This window comes from Felis catus, chromosome C1 (assembly GCF_018350175.1).
Source record: "Felis catus isolate Fca126 chromosome C1, F.catus_Fca126_mat1.0, whole genome shotgun sequence".
NCBI lineage: Eukaryota > Metazoa > Chordata > Mammalia > Carnivora > Felidae > Felis > Felis catus.
The window spans coordinates 82,219,919-82,245,382 of NC_058375.1; the positions used below are offsets into that span (position 1 = coordinate 82,219,919).

The 25,464-nt window shown below is 34.2% G+C and overlaps 1 protein-coding gene across 7 annotated transcripts in view; it reads left to right on the plus strand.

The window, feature by feature from the left end:
• Positions 1-25,464, plus strand: part of PTBP2 (polypyrimidine tract binding protein 2) — an 84,143-nt gene that overhangs the window by 54,279 nt on the left and 4,400 nt on the right. For 4 of the 7 annotated variants that reach the window (XM_006934931.5, XM_006934932.5, XM_019837483.3 and 1 more), the window contains 4 exons: positions 4,569-4,764; positions 19,229-19,383; positions 20,853-20,886; positions 21,304-21,396. In XM_006934931.5, the coding sequence (XP_006934993.2) occupies positions 4,569-4,764; positions 19,229-19,383; positions 20,853-20,886; positions 21,304-21,396 (478 nt within the window). The remainder of the gene's footprint in view (positions 1-4,568; positions 4,765-19,228; positions 19,384-20,852; positions 20,887-21,303; positions 21,397-25,464) is intronic. The other 3 variants (XM_006934933.5, XM_011284845.4, XM_045036244.1) reach the window with 2 other exon arrangements.

Genomic DNA, 25,464 nt, shown 5'->3' on the forward strand with positions numbered 1-25,464 from the left:
TACTCACTTGTTCTTAAGTTACATGATCTAATCTTATTATATTTTCCTTTTCAGGCATACATTAACACTTGGGATTCTTTTTTCCAAAAATACTGATTTCTCTTTACATGTCCCTGACCTCTAACTTTGGAGATATTTTATATTTAAAGAGTAACCAAAATCCATGTGGTATGAGGTTTGATCAGTAGCAGACGGTCTAGAAGCCAGGATGTTTATGGCACTTTTCACAGCTTCCAAATATTTAAATATAGTGCATGTTTTTCTTAATGTGGAATATTTTTTGTCATCCCTTCTGATGGAGAGGGGAAGAGTATTTGGTAGAAGGCAATGGAATGGAATTTAATTTGAAATTACACTGCATTTGGGGTATAATCCAATGGGGAAAGTAGTTTATGTGTTTTGTCTGAGGTAATCTATAGTAATGAGAACAAAAGATTCTACTTTAATTATGTTATCAGATATTTGAGGTTTAAATTTAACCAGTCGTCTGTGTAGGATGATAAGCATCAAGTATTTGTGAGGGTTACACTCAATCATGTCTTCTCTACAAAGATCTACAGTTGTAATTCAGAGGGAGTTATTAGGTAATTATTTAATATTCGTTATTTAACTATTCTGGTATCTGAACTGAACATTGTTTCACTTATTAGAGAAGGAAAAAAGAGGTCGTTTCCCGAACTTGCTTGCCCCATTATCTTGTAATCCAGATTCCTTGTTAAAACATATACTTTTGATGACTCTAGTAATCTTTCTTCATGCCTGTATCCAGACTGTTGGGTGTACCTAGGGAATATCCTGTAATCTAGCAGTTGATACCAGTTGAAGTTTATCAGCATTAATTACAAATAGGCCCTCTATTCTGCTTGACAAATGTCACCACATTTCTCCAGCATGCTGTCCCATTTTTCACAAAGACTGTATCAGAAAATTAGTCTACCAACTCTCTTCACTCCTCCTTATGAGCTTGCCTACTATTTCTCAGAAAAAATAGAAAGTATCAGATGGAAACGCCCATCAGCTTTTCTCACAAAATCCACTTATACCACACCTATCATTCTCTTCTAATAAAAGGCATAGATAACTTTAGGACAAGTAAACACCAGATCCTGTCTTCTTCTCCCCTTCAAGAGACTTTGCACTATCGTTCATCCCCTCTTTCTCTTACATTTTTCTCTGTGTTGGCTACTTGTCACCAGTGTCACAAGCATCATTAAATTTCTCTCATTTTGAGTGAATTTACCCTGAACTCCACATATGTATCACCCTTTCTTCTCCCTTTTCATTTATAGCCAGACCTACTAAATAAGCTCTCTTTGTTTGCTGTGTATACTTTTTCCCTTTTTATTTCCTCACCTACTATAATTTGGTTTCAGCCCCGATTTACTCAAATTATTCTTCCCAGTGTCCCCAGGATCACTACACTAGGTAAATCTCACCAGCCTTATTCAGTCCTTACCCTCTAGGTACCTTTGATACAGCGTGAGCCATTCTCTTTCTTAAAATCTTCTTTTCTCCTGGCCTCAACACTTCTTGCCTAGATATGTTCCACCTCTCTTTGTCTCATCATATCCTTTCCCTTCTTTCTGCCTGGGGGACTTCACCTGTTCCCATAGCTCAATTATACCTTCATGACTCTGACTTGCCCACGTGGCTCTTTCTAGCTCAGATCTCTTCTGAGAGACCCAGACTAGGAACTTAGTGGACCATTAAGCACCTTCAGACTTAGTGTGATCAGTTCAGCTCCTGTCACCTACCCACTCAGCCTTTCTTCCCACCCCCCCCCCAAAAAAAAAAACCAAACCCTTCCTCACCTGTGTCAGTAAAAAGCTCAGGGTATCGAATTCCATGTCAGTAACAAGCCAGAAAACATGTCTTTTATTTCTCTTCCTTTCATCCTACCACCAAATCTTATTCTCATCCTAAATTTCTGTTGAATCTATCCTTTTGTCTCCCAGCTCTCTTGCACACCACCCTCGTCTAAACCAGGTGTTATTCAAAGTGCTGGTCTCTGATGGTACCAGGAGCGTTTGCCAAAATACAAGTCAGCATACTTCTAGTAGTGTGTTTAGTGCGCTGTTAATACAGATTCTGACACACTCCTTTTCATGCAGAGTGATTTGGACAGCTAGTCCAAGAATCCCAGAAGGCCTCTGACTCACCTCACCACTTTGAGTTCTTCCCCTACACTTATTTTTCTCCCGAGCACTAAGGATGATTCAACATAAAGTCCTATTACTTCCATTCTCAGTGCCCTTCAGTGACTTTTGTCCTTAGTATAAACTTCTCAGCCCTTAACATGGCTTACAGAACTTTAAAGCAATCCTCAGTGTTTGTCTTTCCAATCTCATCTCTCCTCTTTTAACTAAATTGGAATTTTTTTAAAGTTTTTCCTTTTATTTATTTTAGAGAGAGTGCGTAGGTGGGGGAGTGGGACAGAGGAGGAGGAGGAGGAGACAGAGAATCCTAAGCAGGCTCCATGCTCAGCACAGAGCTCAACACGGGACTCATTTCCACAACCCTGGGATCATGACCCAAGCTGAAATCAAGAGTTGGACACTCAAGTAACTGAGCCACCCAGGCACCCCAACTATATTGGACTTTGTAAAATAGCTTGCATATGCTGTATTTTCTCTGATTTCTCAGGCTTAGAACCTGATGTTTCATTTGCTTCTACTGCTTTCTCTTTGTCTTTTTATGTCCACCTCTACCTGTCTTCCTCTTTCAGGTTTAGAAGTCTCTGAGAAGTCTTCCGTAAACTTCCAGCTACATCACATCCCTTCCTTTATTCTCACTACCACACATCAAATTTGTAATTACTTGTGAGATGTCTATATTTTGTTTTCCTATAAGTTATATAAGAGTGGGTGGCTCTTCTGCTTTGTTCCTAGAACATATATTCCTAGAACATAGCACGGTGTATAGCACATTGTAGGTATTAGAACTTTCATACTGTGTCACAACTCTCCTAGCACTTGTGGGGAACATCACCTGCTGTGCTACAGATCTCTTCCTGTTTTGCAGTCATCCTTGTATATCTCAGTATACTACAAAGTGAATTGGTTCTAAACTTTGTAGTTCAGTTGCCACATTTTTAAAAAAGTTTTTTTAATGTTTATTTATTTTTGAGGAAGACAGAGTGTGAGCAGGGGAGGTGCAGGGAGAGAGCGAGAGACACAGAATTTGAAGCAGGCTCCAAGCTCTGAGCTGTCAGCACAGAGCCCAACATGGGGCTTGAACTCATGAACTATGAGATCATGACCTGAGCCGAAGTCAGGCACTCAATGGACTGAGTCACCCAGGCGCCCCTCAGTTGCTACATTTTTATGCTTATTAAGACAATGAAGGCTATATAAAAAACAGATTAACAGTGGAGCATTTGTGAGTGTTGGAAAAATTCAACAATCTCTTGAATTTGTCCCAAGGTTCATATATATTTCAGTCCAGTCTTCAAACGTCTGCAAAAAAACAAACAAACAAAAAAAAACTGGTCTACTAAAGTACTATAGTTCTAGATGTATACATATAATGGATCTTGGTCTATGTAAACATCAGGCTTAATCTATTGATCTATTATCAGAAGAACTTGTTTCATTTTCATGGTGATTTAGCTAAACAGTCTTCATTTCTGAACTATTGTTTTATACAGTAAATGTTTATTCTTCTAATGAAAAATTAATATATTCCCTTGTTCTTTAGTTTCTTCTAGGCTTACATCCAGCTGGAGTAGCAATTGTGATTATATAGGAGCAGGAAAAAAACCCCATAATAATCATAACAGCAGCATGGTCTTTTATAACTCACATTATACTTACACATATGTGATCTTTTGTTTAATCCTCAAAGTAACCTGTGAGGATCATGGCAGCCATTACCATCTTTGTTTTCCAGATTAAGAAAGATCCTGATACTCAGAGAGGTTAAGTAACTTGCTCAGTATGACGTAATTGAATGTAGACTTTCAGCTCTAGAGCCTGTACTCTTCTATTCCAGAGCTTTCCTGGGATGATGTTGGATTTTCTAATTTAAGTTATTTTGATTCAGGTTGAACACCTCAAGTTACGGAAATAATAGTTTTTGCCCTGTTTTATGGGACTTGCTATTATGCCATATAGTGATACTTACTTGGCTTGAGGCACTTCATAAAATGTGTCATCAAACAAAAGTTACCTTACAAAATTCTAACAATTCTTCTAAGTACTGCCATCCAGCAAAAAATGTGTATAATAAAATTAAAGTATTATGCAGACTATTATGGTATGACTTTGACAGGACTGTCATCCTTGTTTATTTTTTTAAATTATTTGCAGATATTTTGAATTAAAAGCATTAGCAAATGTGTTCAACTGGTTGTATTTTAGATTTAAGTAGCACTTTCTATTTAAAGAAGATAGTATTTGTGGAAACAAATAATGTACAGCTGGGATAACGAAGAATGATGCATGATACTTGGTCCCTTTCCTGGTGGCTTTTATGTGCAGGTCTTCAATATTGGGTTTTATTGTCGAAATCCTATTTCTTGCTAATTTTCATTCCTTAAGACTGCTGATATACTTTATTCACTTTTACAGGCCCTAGATGGTCAGAATATTTATAATGCTTGCTGTACACTAAGGATTGATTTTTCCAAACTTGTGAATTTGAATGTAAAATACAACAATGATAAAAGTAGGGATTATACTCGACCTGATCTTCCATCTGGGGATGGACAACCTGCATTGGACCCAGCTATTGCTGCAGCATTTGCCAAGGAGACCTCTCTCTTAGGTATGATTTTTATTGTCTATACCACTTTTCTCCCATTTTGCCAAATGGGAAAGTGCCTATTAAAACTACAGTAAGTATAATAAATCCTCCATTTTGGAATTTAAGAAATTGTGTTAGGTTATTTTTTTTTTTATGATGTATATGAATGCTGTTGGGAGAAAAGCTTAAAGTGTTAATTACAGTTCTATCAGCTATATTCCTTTCATCATCCTCAGTTTCTCTGTCAAAATAAAAGAAGAGCTCTAATAAAGAAATACTGTTGAGTTATTTACACGTTAAACTTGATTACACACTGTCTTGGTCTATGTCTAGAGTCTTTGTGCATATTCTTTAGTCTTTAGCAATTCTGATTGCTTTAATTTAGCACTGCACAGAAACGGTGAAAAGTGAACAGGTGAAACATGTAATGGGATTAGTCATATGGGTTTTTTCAATGATATTATAATCTGTCTCTTAAAAAACAATTTAAACGAAGAATTCGCTATGAAAATTTATTCTGGTATTCACATTTTGTCTCAATCATTTATATTTCACCTTGTTCTACAATGGATTTGAGTCACCTCCCATAAAAAAAACCGCAAAAATTTGCAACAACTAGTTGATGGAGTAAAGATGAAGATAATAGGGAATGAAGAATAAGGGAAAATGTTACTTTGTAAGTAAAATGAGTGATTTATAACTTGGGATGAAATTTTAGTTTTATTTGCTGTGTTTCAGAAGTTCTTGACATTTGATATTTGTAAGATTTTCTTTAAATCAGAGTGTGTCCATATGGAACCCAAGATTGAGGAGTTAAAAACTAGCTCTTACAGTTTAGTTTGTGTCCCTCAGTCAGAAAAAGCATTATAATGAAGTAATTCTTATAAATAGATTTATATTTATTGTGGATATGTAACAATGGTGTTTTCCATTGAAAGTGCAGTATAAGTGATACATCTGTGAACAGAGACACCCTAATGCACAAGAGAAGCAGTTGACATTTGAAATTAATTCTGGTGACTTCAGACCAAACTGACCCTTTATTCTAATGTTCTAACACATCTAGCACAAGCCCTAACTGTCTATCATGACTTTTAACAGAGTCTTAAGGTTGGTAATATTTTTTTCTGACAGAATCTCTATCACAGTGTGGGCCTACTTTAAGCCTTTACTCCCTTAACTTGGCTTCTTAAATTGATTATTTCGTAATGTACCATTTTAAAGGTAAAGGCAAGAGTGAGACAGTGATACATGATCTTTGATTATAATCCTTACTGTAGATTCTTCAATTCTTTACTGATAGAAATGATACGATTTTTACAGAAGAGGAAACATCAACATTTATCAAGTAGCTTCTAGGTCCTAGGCATTCTAATAAGCGCACTGTACAGTCACATTATTTAATCCTTAAAATAACCAAAGCAGATGACGTCTCTTTTTTGAGAAATTTAAAAATTCACATGGAACTCGTTGAACAATTTAAGGGTAAAATACCAAGAAATTCCAGCTAGTGACAAGCATAGGACCATAACAATCAGTTCCTTGGACTCTTAAGGAGTTTGTGTGTGTGCTCATTTGGGTATAGTTAGATGTGCCTCTGTGTGTTTGGATTCTGGATGGAATACAGGTTAGAAGTCATGAAGATTCTTCTAGGGAGTTCATCACTGTTTTCCTTGTAACCTCATAGCCCTGATGAAATTTTTTTTTAAGTAATAGTAAAACATTTTTCTCATAAAAAATATGAAGCACTGGCATAATTAACTTGTGTCTTCCTCTGTACTTTCATTATCCATTTTTCATGTATTGTGTATTTTTGCACTAAAAGCATATGAGTAAAGTTCACTCCTTAATAAATAAATGTGGCTAGTGTCTTCTCCTTCACTCTGTTTTGACTATTTTAATATATCTTTGTTTCTGCACTCTTGCTTGGTAAGGAAAAAGGAAATGTTTTGTAGTGGAAATATGTGAATTCACCTTTTACTAAATGATTTCATCGTTTATCTATTTCAGTGGTTTTGCATTTTGTTATAACTGGGTTTTGTTTAAGTATCCCCAGATATTTTTTGAATGTTAGGGGAGTTACAAGATTCAAAAATCAGATAATGGAATGGACTCTGATAGTTTTGATCATTTATAAGAGGTAACCACTGTTAATATTTTTGCTCTTATTTTCTATGTAAATATGTATTTTTGTACAAAATTAAAATCACATTGCAGTTTTGTGATATGTTCTAATTGTTATTTTGTAAGAATTTTTTTGAAAACTAATTTTAATATTTTTGAAAGTACCTTTGTTGGACATTGAATCTTCTTCTATACTTTTTATTAGTATATATGGCATGTGACAGATACCCTGTACATAACTTTTTGTCTTTCAAATTATTCCCTTAAACTAGATGCCTAGAGCTAGAATTACTAAATCAAAAAAAGTGTTAAAGACTCCTGATTCTTACTGCAAATTTCTTTCTAGAAAGGTGATATTAAACTAATATGAATGGTACATGAGGCTGGCTATTCCACTTTTTTCCCTACTAGCATTGAGTATTATTTTTTTGATTTACTGGATATTAATTTGATAAGAATGTGTCAGGTTATTTTAATTTTTTATTATGAGCTAGCTTGTAATTTTTAAATGCTTACTAGACAGAAGTCTCTGAATTGGTTTCTTTCTATTGGGATGTACATGTAAAATGTGTTTTAAGGTTATCCATATTTCATATAAGCTGAGTCTTCAACTTGATTCACACAGTATTTTACACTAGCCAGTTTATAGAAAAATTATTTTTAAATTTATCTCAATCCAAAGATATCTATTTATCGGACATGAAGTTAATTTTTTCCCCCACATTGGTGGATATTGTCATCTTTATAAGGAGCCACTTACTATTTTGCCTTTTATAGTAGCTTTCAGGCACCCTTTATAGCAACATCCAATATTACTTTAGTAAGGTCATGCCCTCTGGAATGGTAACTAAATCTTTTCTATGTTTATTTGCCTGCAATGATATTTAATGTCAGGTGACTTCAACATACAACAAACTGGTATTGATGGTATTGATCCGTTTCCTGCTGAGACTTCCTCAAGCAGTACTTGTTCAAAATGAAATAATTGATAGATGACCCTTTATTTCGAAGATTCTGTAAGAACACAAGTACTAAATATTTTCTGCAAATATTTAGGGAATTCACTTTACCTCGTATAATTTTATATCTAAGGATTTGGCTGAATTCGGAATCAATATTATACATTTTAATTGGTTTATTTTACATAATGGTTTATTAAGACTAGCATTTATACTTGGCTTCTCTTTTTCTTTTAGTGCTAGGGCTTACAGTGTCTCAGTGTCTCAGAAAATGTACTTCTTTCAAGAAGGGAGACCTAGTGCTTTGTAAATAATTAGAAATCTGACATCTAAATACATAATCACAAATCCAGCAGACTATTAGTTATTCACGTATTCTACTTCAAAGAACAAGGTGATAAAAATCCTTGAGATTATAAATTGAGACGTTGTTACTATGATCATTATATCATGTTTAAGAAGTGTATTTAATTTATTAAGGGGTGGAACACTTTTAGAAAAATTGCTAGAAGTAATTTTTCATGATCATGTTGTCTACATTTAAAAAATTAGGGAAGGTGCCGTGTACAAAGTACTTTGGAGCTTTCCATGCATTTTGAGTTGAATAAAGTAATTGTCATCCATTTCTTCATATGGCCTTAACAAAAGGCAATACAAAACTTTTTATAGGAAATCTGTTGATGTCAAAATAATTGATAATTGAGGACCGATCTAACAAACATTTGTTCATAAAGGTAAATCTGTAGTTCTGTAGGACAGTGTCTCTCAAATTTTTCTGCATGTCGAAATCACCAAGCCCTACCCTTACGCTGAAAATAATGAGGAGTGTGTCCCAGTAGTTTGTAGTTTTTCAAGATCCCAAGATGGTTTTACTCTGTAGTGGAGTTGATAAATACAGAGAAAAGTTAGTAATTTTTAGATGCTAAATTTAGCTTGTTAGCAAAGTTAACAGAATTCTCAAAAAAAATTCTTTATAGCTATTGAACAGTATTTTAATACTTTATTCATGCCAAATAAATTTATTTTGGCATTTTTCTGATAGAATGTTGTTTAGCTGTTAAATTGAGGTTTTTTTCCTGTTTGTGATGCATAAAATCAACAAGTAAACTTTAAAACATTCTTTTAAAATTATTTTTAAGTAATTTCTGAAAGCTTTTGTTATTTTCGAATGGGTTATTCATATGGTAGGTTTTAAAAACTTTTTACTATCAAAGATTTCAGTCATCATATACCAGTACAGTGAATCCTACATTCCCATCATCTTGATTCAATAGTTTCCACACTTGTTTTATCTGTTCATCATTTTTTCTATTGTATTTTGAAGCAAATCCTTGACATCATGTCATGTCATCTCAAACATTACCATAATATCTTTAAAATAATGACATTTTCTTACCAAACCATAATATGATTATCACACCCATCAAATTTGACAGTGACTTCTTAATGTCATTGAGTACTCAATCCATCTTCAAATTTCCCTGGTTTTCTCAAAAAATGTATTTTAAGAGTTGCTTTGTTCAGAATATCCTCTCAGGGGCCATACATGACATCTGGTTATTTCTCTTAAGACCCTGGTAATCTGTAGTAGTACTCTCCCTTCATGCCCACCCTCAGATCCATTGACTTAATGAGGAAACCTAATTATTTTGAGAAAGTCCTACAGTCTGGATTGGTGTGGCTCTTTTTTTGTAGTGTCATCTTAACTTGTTTCCATGTGAACCAGAAGTTAACTCCAAAAGCTTGATTAAATTTAGATTCTGTTATTTCTATTTCTCAAGAATATTCATAGGAATACTTCATAGGTGTTCTTGTTTCATGTTGTATGTCTATTGGAAGCATAAAACATCTGGTTATCCCACTTTTAGTCATGTTTTAAAATAGATTGTAGTTTAGGTGTTATGATCCTTCATTATATTGATCTAATGGTTTGAGAATCCACCAGTAATTGCTGCCTTAATTTATTCTATATGGGGGTTGCAAATGTTGCCTTCCTCCTCCCCATTCACATATCCCTTTCCATTAATTAGTTGAAAATCTTTGTAGAATTTTCCTTCATCAACTAAGGCTGTTTACCTTATAATTGGTTTGTTCTAGACAGTTAAATTCTTGCGTTTATTTACTAGTTTTAGGTGGAAGAAATTGATGCCCAGCTTTTGTTTTTTGTTAATTATTTAAACCAGTTTATGAATGGGTACAACCTAGATTGTTCCCAACTTCTGCTTTAAACTTCAGAAACTGTAGGTTGCTTCTGCTTTAAACTTCAGAAACTGTAGGTTCTGGTAGCCCCAGAGTGGTTTGAGATAATGGCCTTAGCCCAGAGGTGAGCAGTTTTATTTATGTAATAATAATTTTTTATTTTGGTCGTAGCCAGTGGCCCAAAAAAAGAAAAGGGTGGTGGTGGATAAGGACTAAACAGAGCTAATTAAAATTTAAATATGTTTCTCCCCAAAAATAATACATCACCCTAAAATAAAGAACTGGGAAGCATTAGTGTTTCCTTACTAAATACCAAAAGAATATAAATCACTTCTCCTGCAGCTACTTATGAGGGAAAAAAGACCCACAGATATGAGTGTGAGTTGTTTTCTCAAAGGATTAACATCCCTTAGGTGTTCTTTTCCTTGTATCTGTGGGTATGTGCAGTCTGTCTGTTTATACATTTTTAATATGGTTCTATAAGCTATGCAGTAAAAACAAACATCTTTTATGCAACATTGCAATATGCTGTTTCAGTAGGGTGATGAGGGGGAAAACTACAAATCCAGACAAATTGGAAATTAATTAGTATGTCGCAATGAGCAATAGACCAATACTCATCTATTTTCTTATAATATATTTAAGTGATGCCCATGTTTTCCCGTGTGTGGTTTTAAAATGAGATACTCATTATTGTCTTTTAGATATTACTTAATAAATTTAGGTTGTTACAGTATCCTCCAAAGTTGAATGCTATTTAGAAATTCTTGTGTGGTTTTTTTTTTGTTTTTGTTTTTGTTTTTTTTCTGAACCATTCAGTAGCCTCAGAGCTTAGTCTGATTTCATTTAATTATTATGATGTAGGCCATTAAGTAGACTTTTTAAAAAAGATCCTTGTGGAAAGGAGTCTTTAGGATACTTTATACCACTTTCTAAGAAGTGGGGTCTTTTTGGATGATGGGTATTGACAGAAGAGATAAGCTGTTTTTTTCCTAACACTATTTGCTTTCCCTAGAAAAATATGGCTCCACTGTCAAAATGCCTAGATCTTTTGCATAATTCCCATGATAGGAATAAATATTTAGAAAATTATTAGTTTAAAAGTAGTTACTTAGATTCCACCTATATTGCTGCAGTTCTTCATTTCATTTATTTTGTAGCAAAAATATTTGGAATACTATGGCTTAGAATGAAATTGTCTGATGCATATGGATACTAATCACTAGCCATTAATTGAATATGCGTTATGTGCCAGGCATTGTTCCTAACCCTTATGAGTTAGTCCTCACATTGTCCATAAATGAAGTTAACCCTTAACTGTCCGCCTGCTTTATCGACTTAGAAACTGGAATACAAAAAGATGAGCAGTTTGCTCAGATTCTTATAGTTAGTGGGTGGCTGAGGTATTCAGGGATGCTGGCAGTCTGGCTCCAGAGTTCATACTCCTAACAGACAATTGAATAAAATATGCAGTAGATTAGTTGGGCCTCTTAGTCTGACTAAACTCCCCCCCCTCCCCCCATGGAGTTAAAATGGAATAATGTCATACATATAGTAAATATGTAAGTCCTATAGTTTTAATTTCCTTTTTGTCCCTCCTATACTAAGGTGTTTTGTGTTGCCAAGACATTGGCTTTTTGTTGCCCAGCCCATTAGGTGTTGAACGTGCTTATTATATGATTGCAAAAACAAAAGTATTGTTCATATATCCGTTCAAAAGTGGATCCAAAATATAGCAAACTGAATTTCTACTTTTATGTTTTTACAAAATACACATTAAAACTTAAATACCAAAATCTTAATTTTAGCAAAGCCTGTCTATAATATTCCATTATAAGACTGAATTATAGCAAAGAAGATTCTGGTCATAAAATCAAGCCAAATAACTCATTTACTGCAGACACATTTGCAAGTCATCACCCAACAAAGACTAAGAGAATTACAAGTACACACACATTCTAGAAATATTTCCCAGAATTATGAAACTACATAAATCTTTAAAGTGTATCGGTGAATATCATGACATCAAAATTTTTTTAAAAACCATATAATTAGAAAAGCAGTATTTTATCATATTAGACATAAATCATAAATCATATGAGAATATCTGTTCTAATTCACTGTCCCATATCTTTGGCTTTCTCATTTCATTTCTGTCTTAACATCTAAGAAGTAAGAAACTACGGTTGAACATGCCTATCTCCCTATGTGTGCATTCTTAGAAAATGATCCCGAGTCTTTGGATTATTGAACTATCCTCTGTTTTCTCAGGGCTGAATTTTCAAAATATTAATTTCTCAGTCTTTAAGATGTTTCTTTTAGAAAAGAAGTAATGAGAGCTGAGATAGAATTAAGTCCCAGAATTGATTGTAGTGTATTGGCTCAAGATTATAGTGAAAATGCTGGATCCTAAAAAATAAAGAGGTACTTGTTTAGATCACTGTGAGAACTACAAGGGATTATTGTCAAGCTCACACAGAAATGGGGGGGGGCAGGGAACAATGTAGGGGCAGAGCTAGAGCCAGAACTGAAGTCGTCATTTGTGTAGTCTATATTCTTTCCTCTCACCATTGTGTTTTTATGAAAAAAAGGAAAAGGGGAAACAGATGAAGGAAGGGAGGACTTCTGAAATTGGTTGGAAAACCTGAGGGGATTCTGGTCTCAATTTTAGACTTTCTGAACTTAAGTCTGGTGGATTTGTAGAGAACTCTTGAAAATAGATGAGGAAGTCGGCTGATGTTAAATAACAAAATGTTTGTGAATCAGTTTTGGGGTATGTTATGTGTTCTGTGTTCACTCTAATACTTAACCACATGAAAGTTTAGCCAGAGTACAAAATTGGATTTATCCAAGTCTGGCATTGAAGAATATCAAAGAAATTTAGGCTACATTGTGAAGTCAAGTCCAGGAAGAATAGAAAGGGCTAAAATAAATAAAGGCCACAAGTGGATTCAGTGGTTGTATGGGGTAGAATTGAGAAAGATGGAAGAATGAAGTCGGGAAAGGAGATTTAAATGTTAGAAATGGATGGCAAAACAAAAAGAAAAAAAGATGTAGCAAGAGAAGTTGCTGAAATGGATTGATGTAAAAATTATCAAAGTAGAAGTTTTAAAGAAATTGTGAGACCAGAGTGTTAGACATATCACAGGATGATAATAGGGGCTGAGAGAGGAGGAGGAATAAAGCCAGGTGCTTAAAAAGTCTATATATAATGAGTGAAAATGTCCCGGTAACCTGATGGTTGTTTTGATGAGAAATGATTTCGTGCAGAAGCTGTCTTAATTGATGATGGTGGGACAGCAGTCTGAAAGAAACACTGGGTGGTGGGGTAGAATGATGAATAATACATCCTTTCTCTTTCCTTTGGGGCAGGGTTTAGGGAGGTAAAAATGACTTTTTGAAAGGGTTATAAGAGAAGTTCCATGAGGACAAAGCAAGCTTTTAATTAAAAAGTTTCTCTAAGGAACACGTTGAAAAAGAAAAATTTGATTGTTAATGATAGAAAAGAATGGATTCCAGCAGGCACAATAAGGAATTGAAGGGTAGGTTTGTAGAAGAGGAGGCATGGATTGAGGATAGAATAGTGTTTCTCATTTTTGTCAAAAGCAAAATTTTTAGTTTCAAATCAGGAAATAAAATGTTCTAAAACCTCCTCCCCACTGAAAACCCAATACTTTATGAATTAGAAGGCCCTTCCAATATACTGTGTTCAGTAGTATGTGAGACTTGAAACTACCAGATGTCCTAAACAGGGTAAAGAAGTAAGACCAAGAGAAATAATTTAATGGACTTTGGATATAAGTTTTAGAATGGGAAATGAAGGGATAAAACAAATTGTGCATCCTTAAAAATCATGGGTAAAATAATCCTAAGGACAAGTCAAGAGAAGCCTAAGGGGATGAGACATGACTAAATGTATTGGAGGTTCTTGGAACAAAAAAGAATATTAGATGCACACCAAGGAAATCTGACAAAGTATGGACTTCAGTTGATGATAATATATCAGTATTAGTTGATTAATTGCAATAATTATACTAACGTAAAATGTTAATGGGAAAAGGAAGTGTGCAGGTTATATAGGAACTCTGTAGAAGCTTCAGTTTTTCTGTAAATCTAAAACTGTTCTAAAATAAAAACCTTATTAAAAACCATGGGTAAATTTGTAAATTATTTAAAGGAAGTTAACAAAAAGGTTAGTTTTTTGGGGCAGCTGGGTGGTTCAGTCAGTAAGCATCCAACTTCAGCTCAGGTCATGATCTCACAGTTCGTGAGTTCAAGCCCCACATCAGGCTCTGTGCTTACAGCTCAGAGCCTGGAGCCTGCTTCAGATTCTGTGTCTCCCTCTCTCTCTGCCCCTACCGCACTCACACGCTGTCTCTCTCATAAATACATACATACATACATATATACATACATAATATAAAAAACAAAAAAATAAATTAGGTTTTTTAATTCTTCTGAGCAAGATTAAGGATGTCTGTGTGACCTTAAGATAAATAAGTAGTATCACTTCATCCCACTGGACTTTGAACCTGTATCATATACATGGCTGTGTGTTCATCCGTTTCAGTGGTGGAAGGGTTAGTAATGTGTCAGAACTAACATGAGAAATCTATAAAATTGCTGAGTCAACTCAAAATATCTGGGTGATCCACCTGATGAAGATCACTTTATATGAAAAGGATTCCTGTTACACCTTTGTGTGGCAGTTTATGAAGCTCTTTGACATTATTTTATCCTTATAACAATCCTAGAAGTAGAACAGGCATTTTTATGTCTCATCATGAACATGTGTCAATATTTTTTTCCAGCATACCTGCTGCCATAGCTAAAGATGTACGTTATTAAAATTAAAAGTATTTCTACAACTAGAAATAATTTGCTGGAGCCAATGTATATAACATGTTTTATGTAATTTTTATGAAGGGGCGATTGTAAATTTGTTGATTTACAACTAGGAGTTAACATTAATATAAATATACAGAATTATTTTTCAGAATTTATTATGGTGTAAGTAAATAGTGCATCATGAAATATTTTGTAGGTTTTTATTTATTTTATTTTTATTTTTATTTTTTTTAACGTTTTATTTTTTTTATTTATTTTTGAGACCAAGAGAGAGCATGAACGGGGGAGGGTCAGAGAGAGGGAGACACAGAATCTGAAACAGGCTCCAGGCTCTGAGCTGTCAGCACAGAGCCCAATGTGGGGGTCGAACTCACAGACCCGCGAGATCATGACCTGAGCCGAAGTCAGCCGCTCAACCGACTGAGCCACCCAGGCGCCCCAATGTAGGTTGTTTTTAATGTAGAAGACATTTAGGTTAAACTGAAATTTTTTTTTCCTGATAGTAATTTTTCACAGAAGAGTGTACTGAGAAATTAATTGTAGAATCTGTCGTTAGAGACTTTAAAAGTCCAGTAAAAACTCAAGACTAATTCCAGTGATTTTAGAACTATGTAAAGATGGCTTAAGTAAGCTTTTCTATCAGCCTGGGGGAGGATATAGTGGAAGAGAACTACTTGCTAGTGGCATTAAAGACAGACTGCCCTCATCTCTTAAAGTACTCTTAGGCCATACCCTGGGCTACCTAAAATGAAGAAAGATGATTTGGCAGAATAACGTTATCACCTGCCATAGCACAGTGGCCCAGATTGGTGATAAATAGAAAAGTGGGGAGACGTGTATCATTTGGATAGTAGTAACAGCAGTGAAGATCTCAACAGCTTACATTCCACTTTTTGTTTCCCGTTACCTCTGTACTAGAAGGCGGTAGTTGCATCTCCTTTGAGCCCATTTTCTCACTAGAAAATTAGCAGTCTTATTTTTACCAAAGTGCAATGTTGTTTGTTAAAAGATGGCACTCCCTGGCATTTAAAAAGTCTCTCAGATCTGTCACACTAAAAAAAGACTAGACTTTTTTTTTCAATTTCCATTTTAAATTAATTTCAGTTCTCTTTTAATTCTCAGTGATCATTTTTCCATGATAAGTCTTCATGTTTTAAATAATGTGCCACCAAGTTACTCCATTATAACATCCAGATTTCAATAAGAAATGTATTTCAAAAACCATTATGTCTTGAATGAAGTTTCTTTGAACAAATTTTCTATCACCTTTGAGTATATTGGTGAAGTTTTCATTAGATCATTGAATTGTATATTGACATTGTAGAGGTGTATTTCAGAAGAAGCTTTTTTGAAAAAATGAAATATTAAGCTTAGACTGTCATGTTTAGATTTATATATTGAATTTAGGTAGATTGATATTTTATATTTCATGAATTAATAATATTGCTTGAAATGTCAACAAGGAAAGACGAGTAATAGATGACTTCAAACTTAATCCTGGAAGTGTCAGTACTGTGTAATCTATTGCATGTCTCATTCTTTGTGTGTGTGTGTGTGTGTGTGTGTGTGTGTGTGTCCATCATATGTTACAGCATTTTCTTTTTTGGAAGTGAATTCTTTTTTTTCCGATTCTTTATTTATTGATAACCACAGATGTACAAAGCATCATACCAAGAATACATGGCAGTGGTTCACAAAATGTTTAGAGATCTCTGGAGGCCTCTTAGGGTTTCTAACAAGTCCAAACTATATATCCATAACACTACTAAAATGTTGTCTTTTGACTTATTCTCACTAGCATACATTGCTTTAAAGGATAATAGAATATGTGATCATGTATACTTGTTCTTTTTGAAACAGTTCTTGGCTTTAATTTCTGATATGTTAAATACAACTCATTTAAAAGCTGTTTGTATTCTTCAGTAAATTTTACGAGTATAAAGGGGTCCTGAGACTAAAAGAACATTTTCATTGTGGGATACAAAGTTCAAGACTATTCTAGTAGATAAGTAGGAGTATTTTAATGAACAAGATGGCAGTGAAGAGTAGAGATGTACAGGGAAGATGCTAGGGATTAGGTCATTTTTATATTAATGTTGGTAACTAATTCTTCAGTTAAATTTTTCTGGCTTAGTGGGCCCTGAAAATTGTTTCTTGTCTGGTAGAATTGAAAAACCAGAAATTTAGCTGATTTAATTTTTTGTGAAAGGAGCTGCTTTCAGATGTCTTTGATGGATTAAACAAACAAACAAAAAAAGTCTTTTATTCCTAAAAGGGAATTTGAGGGTTGATATTGACCTCTTCTGCATACCATGTATTTTCAATAGTATTTGTTTTGGGCCATGGACTGGATCCCATTAAGACCAAGAATCTTAACAGAATTTTAAGTTACTTTTTCCCCTGAAAAGTAGCCAATTAAAGTCAGGGAAATGAGGAAATAATTTGACAGTGTAATGCCTGCATCTGGAGTTTCTGCCAGTGTGAAATAATTGTGTTGTCAACTTTAGTTGAATGGTATGTACATTCAGCCACAGCTATACTTAAGGAATACTATATTTAAAGAAAGGATGAGGGGTCACTTTCTAACAGTATTCAAAAACAAAATTACTATCAGTGCATATCTAAGAATTGGGAATGTATCCTCATACTTGCCTTTGGCAGCAAATTAAGATATCTATTGAATGTTAAATGGAAACAACCTATGAAGTGTAATCAGAGGGCTATAGTATTTGGCATGGGGAAGTTTGTAACACTTTAGAATAATTGGTTAAAAAGATTCACACCGATGGATCCAAAAAGGCATCAAAGAACATGAGAAGTTTCTATTTTAAAAGTAAAATGGGTGAATGGATGGAACAAGATTGGCCATAAATTGGTAATTGGTAAACCAGTGTGATGGGTATGTGGGATTTGTTATTGTAGACTCTCTCTTTTTTTCTGTGTTGGATATTTTCCATCACAAAAAGTAGAATCTAAAAAATAAGATGGAGAAATAAAAAAGGGGGAAATCTCAAAAAATGGGCAAAAAGCACTAAAATAAGCTTATCCACAGAAAGATTGAGAAAAATATCTTTCCACTGTTGGAGTGCTTAGAAGAGATACAAAGAAATTGGAGGGAAAAATTAGAAGTCAGAAACTGAAGAGATTAAGAATTGTGAATCTTAACCTTTTAGACTGTCAGTGAAAGGCCATCATAGTTTCTATAACATAAAAAGACTTAAAAAAAAAAAAAACTTGGCTAAAATATTGAGAGATCTGAAACGAAAGGCAACAGCACATCCTTATGACATAGACAAGAAGGCTGATGGAAAGAGAAAAGGAGAAATAAAACATGAACTTTTGGGACAACAGTACAAAGGGCCATTTTGATCCAGGTATGTCACGGATTAACTTCATGTAGGTTGGATGTTTCCTTTTTCATGGGAAGAATAAAAGTAACATACAATTTACTTCATTAGTGAACTAATATGTATTGAGGAATCAGCTGGTATGTAAGAATTTCAGGGATGAAAGGATTTAGAGTTCATTCTTTTAATTGGAACGTGGATAAAAGATGCTGAGACAAAAGAGAATTCTCTCTAGAGTGAAGACTGGCATATCTTAAAGATGATAGAACAACAGTAAGACTGGAAAATAGAACAATAGAAATGAGAAGGAAATGTTAAAACTGGTAGGCAAAATGTGGGGAAAATACTGAAGGAGAAAGCCTGTGTGGATACGGTGACGTTTTCTCATTCCTTCTACTGGGGAAATGTGTTTGAGAAATTTGTTGTGTTCATTATGACTGCTTGAGTATGGAATTAAGGCAAACAAACTTCTGTAAGATTTTCTTTAAGTCATTTGAATGAAATAATGATGTTCAGGGTGATAGGTCTCCAAGAACTGAAGGACTTAACTGTTTGTTTCATAAGCTGTAGCTGTCCGGTTTCAAGTATGAGTTTATGAAGATGATAGCACTTGTAGAAAAAAGTGTGAGTTACTGTTTTGTTGAAGATGATATTTATTTTAGATGTGGCTTCTTGCTATAAACCGTGGAAGTGAATTTTTCAAATCTCTGATTTAGAAATATTACATCCTTTATGCTTTGTTTGCTTTTTCATAGGAGATGGAATATGGTATATTTAATTTTTTAACATACAGGTATGTACCTTAGCCCTAATATTTAATGATTTCATTGAAACCAGTTAATTTTCTCTGATGCATTATCAGTAAACCATTTTTCTAAATGTTATAAAAATTAACTTTCAGGAACCATTTGGAATGGTCAGCCGTAAGCCATGCAGCCATCGTGCTTAAATTGGTTTTTGTAAACGACTTGTGTGTGTTTCGTAAAATATGCTTTATTTTAAAATTAGGGCTTCCTGTTGCAGCTGTTCCAGGAGCTCTGAGTCCTTTGGCTATTCCAAATGCTGCTGCAGCAGCTGCTGCAGCTGCTGCTGGCCGAGTGGGTATGCCTGGAGTCTCAGCTGGTGGCAATACAGTCCTGTTGGTTAGCAATTTAAATGAAGAGGTTAGTAAAATAATTTTGTAATGTTTATTCTTTAACTCCATTTCATTTGTGAAAGTTTCTCATGTTTATTTCATTTTGCACTTGCCTTTCTTTTTATGTACATTCATTAGTCAAAGTATTTTCTGTACGTTTCTATTTCTGAATAAAATCTATGTATTTGTTTAGGTAATATTTCCCTAGGCAGTCATATCTCTTTATATATATATATATATTTATTATTATTATATTATTATTATTTTAACCTAACTACCTATTTTTCCTAAGAAAAATATGGTGAAGTACTGTAGTATGGCTTTTTCTTTCTGTTGTTCTCAAAGGCAAATGTGATCTAATTTGCAGATTTAACTGTAAAACAATTTTGTTCTTTGCCTTTTCTAATTATTTGCTTGTTCATTTCATGCTTATGTGTCATTGCATTTTTTTAAATCTTATTTTATGTGAACTACTCTAATACATTTTTCTTTGAAGGTTCTTCCAAAGATCTTGACGAGGCACTCTTCCAGTCTTTCTTAGTAATTTTTTCTTTGCAGTTATTAGTCATTGTCTTCTAAAAATATTTTCCAACTTTATTCCCCCTCCCCCTTGTTAAATAAAATTTATTGCTGAGTTATTTTCTTTAGTTGTACATTTTATGTCTGGTATATTTTATTTTGATTGCTATGAAAGCTGGTATGAAATGTGGGAAGCTCAGTGTATCAGTTTATAATGTCTAATTTGAATATTTGTTTCATTTTTAATTGGCCTCTGTTAATACGAACATTAAGCTTATTTTATCATTTGATACTATTGTCATTCACAGTTCTGCATGCTAAAATGTTTGAATCAGAGTGCCTTTGTTTTTCTTTTAAGAATTTTGCCTGCATTTCATAACCAGCCATGCTTATGCAGTTAAAGTTCAAAGTTTAAAATTCCTGTGCATGCTTTCCTTCCCTATGTTGAGATGAAATGCTGTAATTTACTCTTTGATATAGATGTACTTTACCCATATTTGTCTTGGATGACTACATTTTACTCAGTTTTTCTTGTACAGTACATAAACCAACCATTTTCTGACCAAATTCCTGCATTTCCTATGTACTGACCTATATTTTATTTTTTTTTTGTTCCCCAATTCCTTATTTTTTTCTTCTGCATTGCTGTTTCCCTTCCCCATTTCATCCTTTTCCTTGTGTGTTCACCTTCCCTTTCCTTGTCTTTTCCCAAATGCCCATTCCCTTCCCTGTCTTATCCTTTATTTTCCTTGTCCTTGTCTTCATTCCCTGTCTCCATTCCCTATGTTCATGCTTCTGTGCTTGAACAAATGTTCCTCGGACCAACTTGCCCCAATTAACCGCCTTGAACCATGATCCATGACCACCTCACCATTCTGCGGGAACCACCCTTCGTTATGGATGATCTGTTCATCTCCGCTCTTCCTCGACTCTTCTCTCTTCTTGTCTTACGCTGCTTGCTCTTCTCTCCTTCTAAAGATGGTTACGCCCCAAAGTCTGTTTACCCTCTTCGGTATGTTATTGTTAGCACTATACTTTTATTATTGATTTGATTTTTGTTTCACCTTAATTCTTATTTGTAGCTAGCACTTTGGCTTAAAGTTGAATAGTAAATCTTTTGCTATTTTTCTTTGCTATTTAAAACTCTCCATAGACACAAAATTTGTTTTAATGCATGCTGATTTATTTTGCATGGTCTTTAATTTAATATCATTCACATAGCTTTGAGGGTTTATCAAAAATTATTCTTTTCAAAATTCACTGTTCAAAATCTTGATCTTCTTTATTCATTTGTGAGAATGATGAGTTTGAATGAGTGATCATGTTGATGTCTGAATGTTTCATTAATATGTCAGAAAGATAATCTTCAGCTGACTTGCATGTAACATTAATTCCATTTTTGGATTACCTCTCTGTGGCTCCAAAAAAGGTGTTTATGGAGATGTGCAGCGTGTGAAGATTTTGTACAATAAGAAAGACAGTGCTCTGATACAGATGGCTGATGGAAACCAATCACAGCTTGGTAAGGTTAAACAGTTACCCATACGTCTATAAATCTGAATCTGTTAATAAAATCAAACCCCTTTATGGAAGTAAGAACCTTTATTTACTCATTCATTGATTCATTCATTCATTTATTTATTATTTTGGATAGCCAAGGCTCAAAATGGCACGTTAATTTTCGTATTTTAATGCATGATGAATATGTTTGTGGTTTTCTGCTGTCCTCTTACCATTCCTCAAGTACAATCCAGTGGAAAAAGGTTTAGGCTCCAGAATTGCAATAATAATTTCACATAAGAATTATGACATTTGTATTAAAGATCCCTACTGTTTTTCATTCCTACTTACTCCCTGTGATAGAAGTTAACTGCTATGCTAAATATAGTCCATGGAGTCCTGATTAATGTGGTGTTATCTTAATTCTCCTAGATTTTTGCTAAACTTAATGGAAAGAGTCACATGGAAAACGTATTTTAGGGGTACTAGGTTTTTACAAAATGAAAACCTTGTGCCACATACAATACACCATTGTTAATCCCTTTTGGAATCTTAAAATGTACTGTAGTCAAATTACACTTACATTCTTAACTTAGGTAAGTATTTTAATTAAATTAATGCATCATTTGCCTTCATACACAAAGTCAGATCACAAATCTGGAATACAACGACACATTCACAGTGTGATAAGACTGTAAATATCAGTATGATCTTTAGCTTGTAATTCTGTTCATTGACATTCGGTGCCTCAGGGTGGTTGTTTTCACGTTAATTTCGAAATTTGTCACTTATGACGTAATGACTAGTGTATTTTTGCTCTTATGCCCAGTGGAGGTCATAAACTTGAACATGACATATGGACCTTTTGGCGTTTGGTATCAGATAGAAGTAAATTTGAATTTTATTATTTCTTACCAGCTTTCATGGTAGCTCAGACAACGTATAAAACTAGACCTCTGGCTCTCTGCTTTTTAAAATGGAGATACCCGTCTTTAATGAAAGATCTGTAAAAAAGTGCTAATCATGTTCTGGGTGTCCTCGTAAATCTTTTTTTCTCCCTCTGCTGTGTATACTTCTGTACTCTGGTAAGGGTAGTCATGGGCATTGCTTTTATGTACATTGTAAGTAGCATTTAAAAAAATATTTCTCACATGTTTCATTTTTTTCTCATCACTGTGTGAGCTGTGGATGACATTACCCTCATGTAAAGGATTTACAGTTATCATGGTTAAGAAGTACCTCAGGTAGAATTTAATCAAATTCTTCTGGATATTTTGTATATATACATATAATGACTATTTTAAATAAGTGGCATTTTAGTTTTTACTATACTTACATCAGTTTGTGCTGCTAAAACAATACCACAGAGTGGCTTAAACAACAGAAATTTTTTTTCTCAGGTGCCAGTAGATTGAGTTTCTGATAAGGGCTTTCTTCCTGGCTTACAAATGGCCACCTTCTCTGCATCTCCTCACAGCCTTTCCTCTGAGCTCTCTGGGTTTCTCTTCCTCTTCTTCTAAGGACACTGGTCTTACTGGATGAGGGCCTCATCCTTGTGACCTTATTTAACCTTCACTATCTCCTTAGAGCTTCAATATATGAATTTTGGGAGAATACAGCTCAGTGCGTAACAGTACTTATGTTTTACTAGAGCCTTGACTGTCTAATAGCATGATTTGTAGTTTTTAAACCATATGTAATAGCAAATAATTTATTTTTTCTCATTGCTTTTAGGGTAGATTTTGAAGTATATGACCAGAAAAATATGTATTCATACCATTAATGCTTTTAAAATACACACCCACATACTCAAATCCCACAGAAAACTAAGGTGTGCTGTTGAAAAAAATTAGAATTTAAAAAATTTAGTATGCTTTGTTTTGGGGCCCTGTTCTCCCTTTGGTTTTCATAGGACTCTATTTGGAAATACTCATTGTTTTATGGTATAGGCAGATAAATTTTTTTTTTAATTTTTTTTTTAACATTTATTTATTTTTGAGACAGAGAGACAGAGCATGAGCAGGGGAGGGTCAGAGAGAGAGGGAGACACAGAATCTGAAACAGGCTCCAGACTCTGAGCTGTCAGCCCAGAGCCCGATGCGGGGCTCGAACTCAGGGACCGCAAGATCATGACCTGAGCCGAAGTCGGGCACCCAACTGACTGGCGCCCCTAGGCAGATATTTTTATGTTTCGGAAGTAGTATGGGGGAAATAAAGAACATTAAGAGATAGTATGTGAACGAGATTGCTGCAAATCTCAGAGACCATGCTAAATCATTTTAGACCAGAGTTTTAAAATTTGCAAACTTTAAGGTGTTTCTTTAATAATCTTTCTACCGTGGCTTATTTAATTTAGCGTTTTCTTAAATTGTTGTTTTAAGAGTAACGTGTTATCCTAAATGAACTTTAACAGAATTTTAACAAAATACCAAAGAGTATTTTTATATAACTGCCATCTCAAAAGTAAACTTATTTAGTTCTTTATAACAGACCTTTAGCCGCTATATTACATCTGTCAAAGTGTGCTGTAAAGTGCATGGAAATCCTGTAACTCTAGTGTTAATGATATTTGAGCAATTTTTAAGCGTATGTCTATATTGGCTTTCACAGAGGAACTGTCATGCATAGTGAAGAACTCTAAGTCACACTTAGAGGTATTGCTGAGATTTCAAGAGATTCCCCTCATCCAATGGAGGGAAATAGCAAATGGTATGGAGTATAATGGGGGAAAATATAAATTTTAAAATTAAGATAGAATCTAAGTCCCTATACATCAATAATAACAACAACAGCAAATGTAAAGTAGTAAATGCATCAGTCAAAAGACAGGTCGTCAGATCTGATTTTTAAAAAGTTCTTTACAAGAAGCATATAAAGCACAAGAATGTGGAAAGATTGAAAGTAAAGGGATATAGAAAAGATAGATTAATTTAGATCACCAGGAAAACAAAAGTTTTATGTGGGTGTGCCCCTAATGAAATATCCTCAAAATATGTAAATCATAAATGAATAAAACTGGAGGAAGAATTGTCAACACACCTTTCTGAATTATTTCAGGCATACAAAATGATGATCAACAAGGATACAAATGGTACAACACAAATGACACATGTATAGAATTATACATGTAACACATTCTTTTTAAGTACATAGGGAACATTTACTAAAGCAGCCCTCTATAAGGCAAAGAGGAAGTATCATGTAGACCATATTCACTGTTGCACAGTCAAGTTAGAGCTAGTAACAAAAAGATACACTTATATTTCCCAGTATTTCATGGATCAAAGAAGTTACTTTAATAAGAATTTAGAATACTTAAAAGTAAAATAATGAAACTACTATACTAAAATTAGGTATGTGTAGTACAGTGAAAGCAGTGTTGTGACAGGAGGTTAACTTTAAGAATGATGGTGTAAACCCAAGGAAAGAAGAATAAAGACCAGACTAGAAATCACTGGTATAGAAGACAGTTGAGAGAAAGAAAGAAAAGCTAGAAGCTGGGTTTTTGAATAAAATAGACAAGTAGATGTTAAGATTCATTTTTTGGAATAACGAGAGAGGCAACACACCTAAGTTTTTTGAATTATAAAGGGTATAATTGTTGACATAGCTCCATTTCCACATATAAACTTGTCCTGTGGCTCTCTCTCTCTCTCTATATATATATATATAACTTTTTTTTTAACCATCTTCTCATTGTTCATTAATATCTTCTTCAGAGATTAAGAGAAAAGTAGAAAATTATACTCAACCCAAAGTGCCATTTCCACTGTGCGACATTGGCCTTTTTCTCTTTTATCGTTCATTGATTGTTTTGTCCATTTGTACCATATTTCTTGTAACAGGCTTCAAGATATCAGAGTCCCAATATTTAAGCTTGATTCATCTTAAATTAGTAATTCAAGTACTCTTCTGCTTTTTGCTTAATCGTTATGTATGCCTTAGTATTTGACAAGGTTTTCTTTTCTTTTTTTTTTTGAATACTTAAAAACCCTGATATTCTACCCCTCAACTTCGGCCCTCATCCACTTCATATTCTTTTGTCAGGTCAGCTGACTCGACATACTTCTCATTACCTGACTACTTCTAG